At 35.8% G+C, this 14,586-nt stretch overlaps 1 protein-coding gene and 1 long non-coding RNA gene across 4 annotated transcripts in view; both read right to left on the minus strand.

Annotated features, from left to right (window-relative positions):
* The window catches only part of LOC311296139 (complement factor H-like), a 28,454-nt gene extending 13,896 nt beyond the window's left edge, over positions 1 to 14,558 (minus strand). Inside the window, exons 1-16 of one of the 3 annotated variants that reach the window (XM_084417803.1) lie at positions 14,337 to 14,558; positions 13,968 to 14,135; positions 13,764 to 13,869; positions 13,578 to 13,654; positions 13,215 to 13,397; positions 11,804 to 11,971; positions 10,918 to 11,112; positions 10,665 to 10,838; positions 10,403 to 10,579; positions 10,091 to 10,267; positions 9,848 to 10,009; positions 9,530 to 9,709; positions 8,112 to 8,303; positions 7,804 to 8,004; positions 7,504 to 7,692; positions 7,190 to 7,396 (exon numbers count right to left, since the gene is read on the minus strand). In XM_084417803.1, the coding sequence (XP_084273929.1) occupies positions 7,190 to 7,396; positions 7,504 to 7,692; positions 7,804 to 8,004; positions 8,112 to 8,303; positions 9,530 to 9,709; positions 9,848 to 10,009; positions 10,091 to 10,267; positions 10,403 to 10,579; positions 10,665 to 10,838; positions 10,918 to 11,112; positions 11,804 to 11,971; positions 13,215 to 13,397; positions 13,578 to 13,654; positions 13,764 to 13,869; positions 13,968 to 14,135; positions 14,337 to 14,484 (2,704 nt within the window). In that variant the 5' untranslated portion in view covers positions 14,485 to 14,558. The remainder of the gene's footprint in view (positions 1 to 7,189; positions 7,397 to 7,503; positions 7,693 to 7,803; positions 8,005 to 8,111; positions 8,304 to 9,529; positions 9,710 to 9,847; positions 10,010 to 10,090; positions 10,268 to 10,402; positions 10,580 to 10,664; positions 10,839 to 10,917; positions 11,113 to 11,803; positions 11,972 to 13,214; positions 13,398 to 13,577; positions 13,655 to 13,763; positions 13,870 to 13,967; positions 14,136 to 14,336) is intronic. The other 2 variants (XM_084417801.1, XM_084417802.1) reach the window with 2 other exon arrangements.
* LOC311296180 lies at positions 2,261 to 7,182 on the minus strand. The gene is made up of 2 exons (XR_014628515.1): positions 4,480 to 7,182; positions 2,261 to 3,146 (listed from the first exon to the last, which is right to left on the minus strand). It is a non-coding gene; the product is annotated as an uncharacterized lncRNA (long non-coding RNA).
* Positions 14,559 to 14,586: the final 28 nt, after the last annotated feature.

Consider the following 14,586-nt stretch of genomic DNA (forward strand, 5'->3'; position numbering starts at 1 on the left):
GTTCAAGGAGACTGAGACGCGCTAAAGGAGCGCATCATGTTGTTTTCTTTATTTTTCAAAGGCATGACATTTTGTAGTCATTTTGAATGTACACAAATAAAAATATAAATGTTACTGTTTCGAATGACAGAGTATTAAACGACAGAATATTAAGTTATTTCCCCTGCTGAGCACAAATCCAAGTGATGGCGCCCGCGCATCGCTTGCTCACACAGCATCTCTAGGCTATTATCAGTTCACTTCTGGCATTGCTAACTTGACATCGCAGCCTGTTCATTATTAAAATAAAACACAGTCAACCAAACATATAAAAAGTTATTCTACTTAATTTAATTGGTCTGTTGTAAAGGCTGTGCCGCACAACTTGCTGTTATTCCAAACTAATTTCCCTTGCTGTGAAGATGCTGATTTAGCCTATACGTGTATATTGGGACTCGACTGAAGTATAAAGCCTTCTTTACATTACTAGTTAGCATCCAAATATTACATTGCGAATATGGAAACTTTGGAACAAATGAGAGATGCGCGAAATCAACGTCGGTACAGTTTCAGTTTCGATCCAAATAAATTTGTTTAGGCTTGGCGTTTAAAATTGGCTAAATGTTGTTTATACTAATAGACACAATAGGGTATTTTCTATAAGCTATTAGGCTATATTTTTATACGTGGCTTAATTAGGTGGCTATTATTTTTTATTCTTGTTGTTTTCTATATGGCCTACCATTCATTTAAGGATTTGACATACAGTAAGGGAAAGTCAAATACGCATAGACATAGCCTATATGTTATTAATAGTGTTTATAATGTTAATGTTGTATTTTATTTACCGGTTTTTTACACTCTTTCTGAATAGGATAATAATAAAATGCGTTTGTTTCCCTCTCAACATGACCTGATGCGCTGCGCACAAGCGCACATCTTTGAGATATAAATTCATACATTTTAATAAAACACAAGGCCTACATCATAAAACTCCGAAGAGTATGTATTTTAATATCTCCGTTGTTCTCTGTTCTCCGGTTGTTAGATAGTCAGTCTGAATGACAGTTCATGCGTTTACGTTAATATGGGCCTATACTATTGTCAATGCATTATTCTTTTCTTTTTGTATTAATGTTAAAAATATTTAATTTACAACTAATTATATTGATTTGTATCTTCATTTATTATTTAAAAAAAAATTACTGGGCAAGGGCGACCATGGTGACCATGGTAGGTTAATTCACAGCCGTCATTTAGGCTACCCTGCATACCCAGCTGATGCAAAGCGTAGGTGAATTTATACACAGAAGAAAGCCTTGTCTAGTGTATTTCCCAGTAGGCCTACGGGTTGTGTCGAACCATTCGTTAGTCTGGTTGTTTGATGAAAAAAAGATGAAATGTAGTTGCAATAAACGCGTTAAGAATCCGCACAACGGAAGACTCTTATTCTGCAGTGCAGAACTGAGGAAGAACTGATGACGGGACAGTTTGATCTTCGGCTGACAAATCAGAGGAAAGGGGCGTTTCATTCCCGCCCACGTGTAGAAATCGAATATTCCAGCTGTTTATACATTTTTTCTACCTCAGAACGAAAAACGAAAAATCAAACTGAATTCTTGTTTTTCGTTTTTTGGAAAAAAGGAAAAATCGAAAAAGGAACTGTTTTCTCATTTTTCTGCTTTCAATATTAAATTAAAAAACGACTGAACGAATGATACACGGATTTAGAACCTTTGATTTATTATTTGATCTTTTTAAGCATCTTAATTTTAATTATGTTAGGAAAAAACTTCCATACTTTACTGACTTTATTGGCCTAAAATGACAATTTTATGTATGAAATAACACACAGAATGCAGTTTTTTCCCCTATTTTTACAGAATTGAATACAGTTATTTAATAGTGTGTGTATGCAGTGTTAGACACTGGTTCACCCATACACAAAATAAATATATTGAAATATATTTTAAAGTGTCAAAAATATATTTCAATATATTTCTTTTGTGTATGGGTGAACCAGTGTGTATTTATCAAAGCAGACGTATTCAACTCTCTCCCCTGAATTGTATTCAGGTATTGTCATTTCTGTTGTATCTGAAGAGTCCACTTGTGGTGGTGGCCCACCTTTCCCTGAAGGCAAAGCAAAGTTTTTTTTTTTTTTTTTTTAGATCACCACAAAAATTGGCAAATTACATTAATAAATCTCAATATCAGCCACACGCATAGAACATGATTTTATGTAATGAACATTATTAAAATGAGAATTTGGGGTCTTCTAAAATGTTTTAAAAATGCCTTTCTGTATTGAAGAGATCTGTGGATATTTCTATATAATATATTATAACCAAATCTAAATTTGTGTCTGAAGTTGCGGTTATGCATGTAAAGCTCATCGCCACAGTGCTAGTGCGTAGCTGTTGCTAGGTTATTCTGGGTGGTTGCTAGGACATCTTCTTGGCCCAAATCAAGAGAGATGATGTGTCGATGAATTATGTATCAAAGTTGAGCATTTGCTTTAACATGAGCAATAGTGATGCTTGCAAACACTGCTAATAAAACACAACTAAACCTGTGAACCTTACCTTATGCAAAGAAAATATATTTCGTTATATATAAATGATCAATATATTAAACGATTTAACAACATAGTTGAAAATGTTCAGAATAATATGTGCTAATATATCACCATATATTGAAAAATACATAAGGAATTGCTGCTTTTCATTTTGAAAAATATTTGAAAATATATTTACTAATATATCATAATGTATGTAATTTTATATTCAGTACACTTCATAATATATAGATGTAAGATGTGGTACGGCATGCATGTGAATAAATATATTGCAGATATATTTACTCATGCAGTATAAACACATAGGCTTTAAAGAGAAATATATAATGTAATTGTTACGGCGTCCTGCCCTGATGTTTCTCCGTGAACTCAGCCCCGTGCGCTCTCCTCTGAACTGTAGTGCCATGCATACTTCAGATTAGTACGGATTGTTTCACCCTGATTATCCCCGCACCGGATCTGAATGAGCTCTGGTCCCAAAGCTATATATACGCCTTGTTATCTCGGCGCCCTTTGCGAAGTATTGTCTCACTGTGAATGTCCGAGCGTTTTCTGTTTTTTCCTGTCAGACCCTGCCTTTGAACCTTGCCTGTTACTAGTGATGGCCAAATGAAGCGTTTCGAAGCATTATTGCTTTCTGATACAATTGTGTCGAAAATGGTTCATTACTCGAAGCTTCATTCAGATAGAAATTGCAGCACCATCTCCTGGTGAAGTAAATGTAATGCAACAAAGCTGACAACCATAAAATGCAAGCAGGCTTATATGTTAACGCCCCGTTTTGTGTTTACCGAGGCGATCAAAGCTGAAACAGTGTTAGTGCTGTGAAACTCATTTATGTAGGTGATTTTTACAGATACTGATGAATTTCATGTGTTCACCTTGATAATAAAACATTAAAGATGTGTGTGTGTAATTATTTCTTTAGACAAGGACAGATGATCAGACCAGCTTAAAAAAAGTTGAAAACCATCACAGAAATTCTAATGGTTTCTATTAAAATACCAATAGGAACCATTGGCTTTTACCATTTAAACCACTACAGAATTCTTTTTTGTTGTGTGTTTGGGACATATTCCATTAGGATTTAATACCCCCACCAATAGAACCCAACACATATCAGTAGAGACCCACAGAGACCACTATAATTCCCATTACAACCAATAAAATTCCCATGAAAACCATTAAATCCAATAGAATTTCTGTAATGGTTTCTATAGTTTTTTTTAGCAGCGCAGTATCGTGTGAAAGCTTTATCTTGTTTAGCTGTGGGAATCAGAACTCTATAACTTGTTAACTGGTGAGACTGATATTTTTGTATGTTGAAAAGGATGTGCTTGTGTAACTGGTTGTACTTGTATAATGTAGCAGAGGGTTTTTGAAGTTTCTGTCTTTGATGCATGTTTTTATGTTCATATGTTCTCTAATTAATAATAAAAATAAATAAAATAAAAAATGTGGCAGAGGGTGTGCTTTGGGTACATGCAGAAGGCTTATTAAACAAAGTGTTCATTAAATGGTATGGTTTTTATTCAGAAATATTATTTTCTCCACAGTCTTTGGTGAAAGGCGATTTCTTTTTTTTTTAAACAATTTCACCAGCTTTAGAGGATATCCTCTCGCATGGAACAGATGATGCAGGAGTACACAAAAACAGTTTAGAAAGCTGGTATAAATGAGGATATATTGCTTTGCTTTTATAAGAAATACAGCCGCCAGGTTTCAAACCTGTCAACACTGGATTGGGCTGTCAAAGCAGTCAGGTGATTCACTACAGGAGTGAACCAGTGTGTTTGCTTCAGAAGTCATTTTCACGTGACTAGTGACGTAATGATACAAGCTCCGAAGCAGTGGTTCATTGGAAGGACCGTTCGAGTTTGAAGCAAGCTTCGGAGCGTCGGTGTCAGTCGTAACATCACTACCTGTTACTAACTACTCTGATTGTCTGCAGCCTGCCCCGTGACCATTGACCGTACCTGGATTCTGATTCTCGCCGCCTGCCCTGACCTTAAAGGAGAACTCCGGTCAATTTTAACATTGAGCTCATTTTTTTGTACATTTGGAGTGCTGTCAATACAGAGAACAACGACAAAAATCGGTGTTGCCTACACCGAGTTATTCTATTTTTAAAATTTGCACCCTATTGACTTCAATGGGGCAAGTAGTAAGCCTGCTTTTTAGCCTCTTAACATCCTTTAAGTGTCATTACAAGTGCACAGAAAATGTGAGTGATTCCTTCCGAGTGAACACGAGTGGATCTGACTGCAGTAGATGTTAGAGATATTAATAAAAATGAAGTTAATTCAGCCAGCGCTCATACCTTTGTTTACATCCTGTTTTCGGTGGAAGGCCATAGTAATCGATTGTCGAGTTCACGCGCATAGGTTTAGTACCTATGATCACGCGCGTGAACTTGACAATCGATTACTATATTACATGGAGGAGTGAAACATGGCTCAGATTTCATCAAAAATATCTTAATTTGTGTTCCGAAGATGAACGAAGGTCTTACGCGGTTGGAACAACATGAGGGTGAGTAATTACTGACAGAATTTTAATTTTTGGGTGAACTAACCCTTTAACGACGGGAAAAATGGTCGGCACGCCCGGCGTATGGTCTAAGAGGGTTGTCCCTATTCTCTTAATGAGTAATGGGTGTGTTTTAGGCTTTACGTGCGTTAACTTAAACTAATCAGAGTCTTATCTCCCATTCCCTTCAGACCAGCACGCACATGGGCGCACATGCATATGCTATTTAAACAATGCGGCGCAGGCCGTCAAAACATTTGCCTGGCGCTACATTGCGCTGGGTGTATGATAGGGCTCATAGTCTTAATGGTGTTTTGCCAATTATTGTCAACCTAACCACAGGCTCTACTCTTCAGCACAATAACCCCAAAACACATAACAGAAAACCTTTTAAATTCCAAAATAACAGAATATTAAACACTAGCAGCTCTCCCACTACATTAATATTGACCAAAACACATGAAATAACACTTAGGCCTAATTGTAAAATGTACTCTCCTTTAAAGGAGCCGTATGTAAGATTGTGGCCAAAACTGGTACTGCAATCACTTTCAAATTACTGTAGAGCGGTGTATATGAATGTGTGTATATATGCGTGTACATACATTCACATTTATATGGGAACATGTATGTGAAATATATGTACACAATAAAGGATACAACTTTATGAATATTACATGTAATGCTATTTTTTTGCCTTAAAGGGCACCTATTATGACTCTTTTCACAAGATGTAAAATAAGTCTCTGATGTCCCCAGAGTATGTATGTGAAGTTTTAGCTCAAAATACCCAACAGATCATTTTTTACAGCATGTTTAAATTGTAATTTTTTTGGGGCTCAGAAAAACGCGCTGTTTTAGTGTGTGCCCTTTAAATGCAAATTAACTTCTGCTGCACGGCACAGGGGGCGGAGCCTCACGAGCTCGCGCTCAGGACAATCTCAACATAGCTGTCATAAAGAGCATGCTCGCACTTTCATTTCTTCCGTGTCCAGTCACGTTACGCCGCCTTCACACTGGCAGTTGAAATCAGCTCCGTAATACGCAATACGCCCCCAGCGGACGTACACAACGGTGAAAAGCGTCGGAAGCCTCAGAAGCGAGTATATTTAAATATTGAATTATTTAATTGTATTAACTACCCTAATAACGTTAAAACATCATGAAAATAAAAAAATGACATGACAACTAATCGTTATAAAATCATTATTTATTTTATTAAAAGTTAAGAATCCAGGTTTGTTTATCAGTACCATAGCAACGCTAACTTCCGTTGGGATTTTCGGATAGAAACCGTCCGTAGCCTTTCGCAAGAGTTCAATTTTTTTAACGCATCCGGATGGCCAACGGACACGATTTTTTTCGCACCGCACTCGTTCGCACCTGGTTCGGACCCATTCGCATGCGGTCTGCGAATCTCCATAGGAAATGAATGACTTCCGGTCGTTTCGCTGCCGTATCGGAGCTGATTTCAACTGCCAGTGTGAAGGTGGCGTTAGGCCTGTTGCTCCGGAGAGTGTAAGCTTGATCACAAACAGTACAGATCCATCCTTGAGTAACAACGGGAGTAAATGAAGACTGCTATGTTCATTCTTACATCCATCAACAACACACCTCAATCGCTTAGGAGACATTCTTGTCTACAGCTGCTCAAGCGTCGAACAATGGCGGACTCTGTGTCCAGCTCACCCAGGGTGGGTCTAGGCTCAAACTGAAGTGTCACTCAACAGTCGTGGGAGGGGCTTGATCAATTCTACGTCACATTGCGCCGAATATGAGAACAGCTCATTCTGAGACAGTGCTTATGATTTATTGAGATTGTAAAAAAAACACTGGGTGGATTTTTATCATTCTAGGGTGGTTTTGCTCACACACTGCCAACACACATTTATGTTCAAACACCATGTAAAAGTGAATTTTGGATAATAGGTGCCCTTTAATTTCTAAATATGTTATATGTATCAATATATAGCCATACATGGTCAATGCATATATTGCAGTATATTGAAAAATATAAGCACTACTTTCCCCTATATGGAAATGTATTATGTAATATATCGCATTATATTTTGCAGTATATTCCCATATATTTATAAGGGTTACCTCTTCCTACACATTTAGGAAATGGCTCGTCCCATTCTCCAGTTGGCAAGCAGGTGATTTTTTTCCGTCCTTGTAATTTTGTTCCCTTCCCAAGACATGAAAGAGTTATTGTGTGTCCAGGTCTGATTGAAACCTCAGGTCCCGGGTGTCCGTCCTCAGTGACGTCTGATCTCATGTTTATAGTCAGGTTTGTGACACACATTACCTCTAAAGAACATAAAGATTTGATAAATCAAGCATCCTCCATGTGAACAACAGATCTATCATTGATCTATCTTTGTCCAATCCAAAGCTTTTACATTCTGTGGCCTTACCTTCACATTTAGGGAAAGGGCTGCTCCATTCTCCATTTGGCAAGCAGGAGATTTCACTCTGTCCTTGTAATTTTGCTCCCTTCCCAACACATGAAAGAGTTATTGTGTGTCCAGGTCTGATTGAAACCTCAGGCCCCGGGTGTCCGTCTGATCTCATGTTTACAGTCAGGTTTGTGACACACATTACCTCTAAAGAACATAAAGATTTGATAAATCAAGCATCCTCAATGTGAACAACAGATCTATCATTGGTCTATCTTTGTCCAATCCAAAGCTTTTACATTCTGTGTCCTTACTTACCTTCACATTTGGGGAAAGGGCTGCTCCATTCTCCATTTGGCTGACAGGTGATTTCACTCTGTCCTTTTAATTTTGTTCCCTTCCCAACACATGAAAGAGTTATTGAGTGTCCAGGTCTGATTGAAACCTCAGGCCCCAGGTGTCCGTCCTCAGTGACGTCTGAGCTCATGTTTAATGACAGGTTTGCGACACACATTACCTCTAAATAACATAAAGATTTGATAAATCAAGCATCCTCCATGTGAACAACAGATCTATCATTGGTCTGTCTTTGTCCAATCCAAGGCTTTTACATTCTGTGGCCTTACCTTCACATTTAGGGAAAGGGCTGCTCCATTCTCCATTTGGCTGACAGGTGATTTCTCTCTGTCCTTTTAATATCAGCCCTTGTCCATTGCATGAAAATATTAACTTGTGTCCAGGTTTGACTGAACCCTCAATATCAGGGAATCGCTTTATTTTTAAGTCTTCCACTGCTGTGTTTAGAGGACATGTTGCCTCTAGAGAAAGCAGACATTAGATCACATATTTATCCACACAGAAGCTTTTATACCTTATGTGGCCCAGTGTTCAAGAGTAACTATGCTACTACTTTGCAATGAATAGTGGTTTAGCATAACAATAGTTTTTTTTTGTCATATATTCAACAAGCAGCGTTACAGTAAAGAAAACTGAGCTAAAAATGGAGTATACTGTACATCTATCCCTAACAACCTCATGAAAAAATCAATATGATGCATATCCTGACTAAGGTCTGTTAGCTTGTGAGAGATTTTTGTTATAAATAAATTAATAAAACAAATGACATTTTTCCACTTAATTCACCATCAGTCCCAGCTGATGTTTGTCATGTATCTAGTACTCTTTTACCATTATGTAAGTAAATGTGATTTTTGATTCATTAAATTTGAAGTGACTCTCTTGTGCAGAAAAATGTTTTCACTCCATTTTCCATGTTCACAGATTCATCGTCCTTCTGGAATTTCTTTATATGGCTCAGTGCATTTGTATCTCAGAATTTCTTTATTTCTGTACACATCTTTCCTTTCATCTTTCCTTTCATCCTTTCATTTTATGTGGCCAAAATTTCTCAAGAAAAAATATATGTGGAGAGAGACTGTGGAGTCAGATTTCCCTCATTAATAGCTTCAGATGCATTCAGGTGTGTACATTATACTTAGTGTCCATACTACTTTATTTAAAGAGTTGCTATCATCATTTGGTTTTGCAATTTCACTGAGGATTAATGTGACCATTTTTAAATCTCTCAATCCGTTTTCTCAGGTTAGAAAACTTTTTTATAAGAAAGGAGTATAGCACAAAAACACTCATTTGATTTTGATTCTAGAGAGCATTTGATTGGATGTAAAACTGTGTAGCGCAGGATGAGTCATCCAGCATATATCAACTAAAACTGATAATGTTTAACATTACAATAACATATTAATCTAGTGCACATGGACTAAACTCAAATTATGATTTTACTAAGTCTTCAGAGCAAATTGATTTTGTAATTATTGCTGTCCCCACCACAAATTATCTGTGGACTTGATGTTATTCCTCTTGATTGTCAAATATCTAACAGTCTCTCTTCATTTTCACATAAAAAAAAAATATATATATATATATATATATATATATATATATATATATTTTTTTTTTCTTTTTTTTTACTAATGTGTAAGACGTTTTAAAAGACAGTTATCATAACCAATCAAAATTTTACCTTCACATGTTGGTGTTTCTTCCCAAGTTCCATTGCGGCAGAAAACTGCACTCTTCCCATTCATTAAATATGAGCTTCGACATTCATATGTTACACTAGATCCATCTACATAAAATTCTTCAGGTTTAGATGTTATGAGTGCGTTTTCCACCTTTGGAGGAATGTTACAACTGACGTCCACTAAAAAAAAGAAAAGTTAATGGAAATTCATGAAATCCAGTAAGACTGAGATTAACATCGTCAATAAATAGTGTCTATTTTCCACTATATGCTGTCGCTGCTCCTCACAAACATGCAATAAGAGTTTGAGAAGCTCACCCTCACAAACTGGTTTCTCCCATATACCTCTGATACATATAATGAAGCGTTGAGTTGATTTGAACCCTGGATCACATTCCACTTCAGCAGTTCCTCGATCACGAAGGCTTTGCTTTAGTTTTCCATGGTGAACACTGGGAAAAGCACCACATTCTTCCTCCCCTGTAAAGACAGAAAACAGGAAGCACATTTCAGTACACTATCATTCGTCTAACACCTGAGACTGACAATAATAAAACTCACGGATGCACCGAGGTTCTTCAGACCAAGAGCCTTTGCTGCATGTCACTGAATCCCACCAGTTCCCAGTGAAGGGTTTATAACCCGTGTTGCAGGTGTAAAAGATTTCTTCCTCATTGGAGGGATGGCTGTATATCAACCCGTTTTCCACGGATAGATCACGGCACGATCTCTGCTTTGCTGCGAGGAAACAGTTTCAAAACTTGTCACAAAATTCTGATTACATGTGCTTTTATGAATTATCATTGTGCTGATATATAATGATTTGACTGAATATTGAAAAAGTTCCAGTATCTGTATATGTAACTATCATACCAGTGCATTGTCGTATGCCTGTCCATTCATTCGGGGAATTACAGGTGATTTGTACAGGCTGCTCTGGTTCAAACCCAGTACGACATTTATATTGTATTCTTGAATAGATGTCGTAGTGTGTTCTCTGATCTCCCACAATCTCTGCATTTGGGATGTTTGGTGTTGCACACATGTTTACTGTAAACAAATATCCATCATTAATTAGAATTCATATTATATGATAATCATTTGCACAAACTGTAACATTAATATGAGCACATACCAGCACACAGTGGATTAGGTGTCCATCCGTCTCGTGTGCATGTGGCCTCTGCTGACATTTGATAATATCCAGACATGCAATAGTAAGATTTTTTTACTCCCAATTTCAGATCTCCCCAGAAGTAATATCTTGGGCTAGACACATGCTGGCCATGTGGAACTTCACATCTAATTTCTGAAACCAGATTTACATTATTTTAATATCATGCGGTAAGTTCAGCAATAAATGCAGAAGTGTTTCTCTATAATCTTACCCGCACAAACAGGCTCATAATCCCACTGCCCATTCTCTCCACATGTAAATGATTTGAAGGTTTCTTTTGTTTGAAAGATCCAGGATTTTTCAGTGCAGGTGATCTCCACACTTTCTCCAGCTCTGAAAATAGTTTTACCCTCTGGGTTGATCTTTTTTACTCTGAATGTGGTTGACTTAAGCTCACAAGTTACTTCTGTACAAAACATAATTAAGAGATAAAGCAAACAAAAAATTGTTGATTTACATGCTGTGTCTTTTGCAAGAGACAATAATAAAAACAAAAAATCCTACAATGGAAAAATAAAATTCTAGCTTTACATGAATAGACTGTTGTATTGGAAGCACATTTTCTATTTTAAGAACCTTTATAAATATTTGCTAAACTATTATCTGAAAATCAAGCTAGCATGAAAAGTATAGTTTCAAATATCTGTATTACCCCCTAAGTTCTTTACTTTTTTGACATTACAAATTATAAAACATTCACACTATTTTGAAATAATCAGATAAATTGATTATCATAGTAGTAATTAGTTATTAGCTAATTTTGTAGTTAAGTAAATATTCTCATTCTGTTTTCTCACGTTTTACAAATATTGGTGTGTTGACTGCATTCATCAAGCCCACACTTTTTAATAAAAATAAATCAAACTAAGATCAAACTAATATTTTATTGAATGTATGTATGTAACATTTTTCAATAACTACATACTTGCAGTTTTGTTATTGATTTTTCAGTTTTTAATTTAAAGTTAATGGCTATCTAATTTTAGATTGTTTCAGTGTGACAATACAGATTTTCTTTTGCCTAATGAAAGCTATATGGATAGAAGGATTTTATTTCCATATGAATTCTTTATTATGTAAAAATAATGGTGTATTACCATCACATTCTGGGTTCAGAGTCCAACCAAATTTAGCACATCTGGGGATTCCCTCTCTAGGCTTGAACCCTGGTGAACATCTGTATTTTAATATGGCATCTTTCTGGTATTCTTGCATTTTCTCAACAATATCACCATTTGATATATCTGGTGCTGTGCATGTTATCTCTGTGTGAAAAGCAAGGGAAAGAGGAATAGTTAAATTGGTGTTTTGAATAAAGCTCAGAAATCTGTGATCATTAAGTTGGCTTGGAAAAGCCAAATTACTGATATTGTATTTAAGATTATTATTATTATTATTATTATTATTAGACTAATTTCTCCACGCATCTCCTCCTAAACTGTTCAAGCTACAACCACTAAACACAGGTGGACTAAGGACCTTCAAACTGTTCTGACTCGAGTTGCTTTATCTATTTAGACTGATCAGACTTGCTGTTTTCCTAAAATTGCTGATCAAAACTTGGAAAAATCCCATAGACTTTCATTGCGGAATGTTCAAATTGAGCCAAGACTAACACTGTAAAAAATTTGTAACACTCCCAAATCAAAAATTTCAATTGACCGATAACATCTAAATTTTTCAATTGGCCCAAGTGAAATTCTGTAAATTCTAAAATTAAATGTACAGATTTTCACTTGGGCCAATTGAAACATTTAGATGTTATCGGTCAATTGAAATTTTTGATTTGGGAGTGTTACAAATTTTTTACAGTGTATTTAAACTTCAACTGCCTAAATTAAAATGTTGACAGTTGGAGAGGCTCATTATACTCCATCAGCTGCCATTCTATGTACTATTTCTAATCAACTGAGACTCATTTAAGATTTCTTTCTTTCTTTCTTTCTTTCTTTCTTTCTTTCTTTCTTTCTTTCTTTCTTTCTTTCTTTCTTTCTTTCTTTCTTTCTTTCTAACTAATCTATCTATCTATCTATCTTATATTTCTTTCTTTCTTTCTTTCTTTCTTTCTTTCTTTCTTTCTTTCTTTCTTTCTAACTAATTAATCTTTCTTTCTTACTAACTCCAAACTAAAATCTCATTTTGACAGTTGGAGAGGCTCAGCGTTGACTATTTCTAATTCATCGAGACTCATTTTCCAATCTATCTAATATTTCTAAACTGAAAACCTTCAAACTTCAAACTTTTAAAACTACAAAACTAAAACTTAAACTAATTAAAACTGAAAACATTCAAACTTTTAAAACTACTAAACTAAAACTTAAACTTAAACTAATTAAAACTAAAAACCTTCAAACTTAAAGCTTTTAAAAATTCTTCAAACTTTCTGGCAAGGCTTTTTCATGACAACTTAAAGTTTGTCTACAAACTTTTTCATCTAGTTGTCATCTGTGATACAAATACTGTGATACAAACAAACAAACAAACAAACAAATAAACAGTGTAATGAACCTTTGCACTTTGGAACAGAGTCACTCCATTCGCCCGTCTCTGTGCAGTGAATGTCACTACTTCCGTCTATCTTTTTGTCATTAGATGCACACTCAAAGTGAATAACATCACCATAACCTCCCTCCTCTGTGTTGCCCGATGCAATCACATCCCCATCTGTGCGAATGGCTTCACATGTCACAGCTAGGCAATAAAATATAACAAATTAAAAATAAAATAACCAACAAACCAATCACTCAATAAATTTTTTTTGTTATAATTCTCTTGTCATGAGTCACTATAGTTCCGAAGTTTATGACTGAGAGGAAATCAAAAGAAATCAAAAATATCAAAAAAGAAAAATAGTTACTGAAGAAAGCGTACCTTCACAGATAGGGAGAGTATTGTCCCATCCTTGAGCTCTGCAGGTACGCTGACTGATTCTGCTTGTCATTTCAAACCTGAGAACACAAGTACAAGTGCACACTTTTTACAAGTACAAGGAGTGTTAAACTGAAAAGGACAGTATGCATGTCATACAAGAGAATAAAAAGCATAAAGCACATTTACCCTTTCTTGCAAGTATACACCACTGTTGCTCCAAAAACAAACTCAGACCCTGATATAAGACTAAAATCACCATTTGCTGTGTCCCCTGGGTGACTGCATTTTTTCTCTGCAGAAATCAAACAAGTTTTACTCTGCATTGTAACATTGATTTAATAACCAAAAATGATGTGGTCATTGGTGATGTGGAATTGACCATTTTCTCACTTGCACATGGTCGCTCAATGGATGTCTTCCATTGTCCTTTTTCACATTTTAATCTATACACTCCAGTAAAACCTGTCGTGCAGCTCAGCCTCACTGTTTCACCTTCATCGTATGACTCTTTCGCAACTGGTTCTGTGTTTTTATAGTTAATATCCTCTCTACGACATTCTGAGAAACACAAACAAATGTTACAGAAAGACGTAACTGTCATGTATTAAATGCTGAAGCACATGCACAACTAGTCAAAACAGTCTCTAAATCTACAGTTTGGGAAGTGCATATAATATAACATTTATATTCAAGTCAATAAAATCTAAATTCAAAAGACATTTAAATAAATAACAACAACAACAACAAAATATCACTTGCCTTGACATCGAACACAATTTAAGGAAAACAACCAAAAGACGAAGCCGAGGAGTTTTACAGGAACTCTCATTTTGATCTCAATTCCCAAGTGTCTTTGTTGGTCTGTCTCTGATACTCTTGTCTGTTTGGGGATCAACAAGTTAATCATTTATCAAAGTCAAAGAGAGGTTTTGCTTACACCAGACCACTCTGTACACAAGCAATTTTTCCTGTAAATGAAAAAAAAAAAGAAAAAAGAAAAAACGTATCT

Source organism: Rutilus rutilus, assembly GCF_951802725.1.
Source record: "Rutilus rutilus genome assembly, chromosome: 8".
Classification (NCBI taxonomy): domain Eukaryota; kingdom Metazoa; phylum Chordata; class Actinopteri; order Cypriniformes; family Leuciscidae; genus Rutilus; species Rutilus rutilus.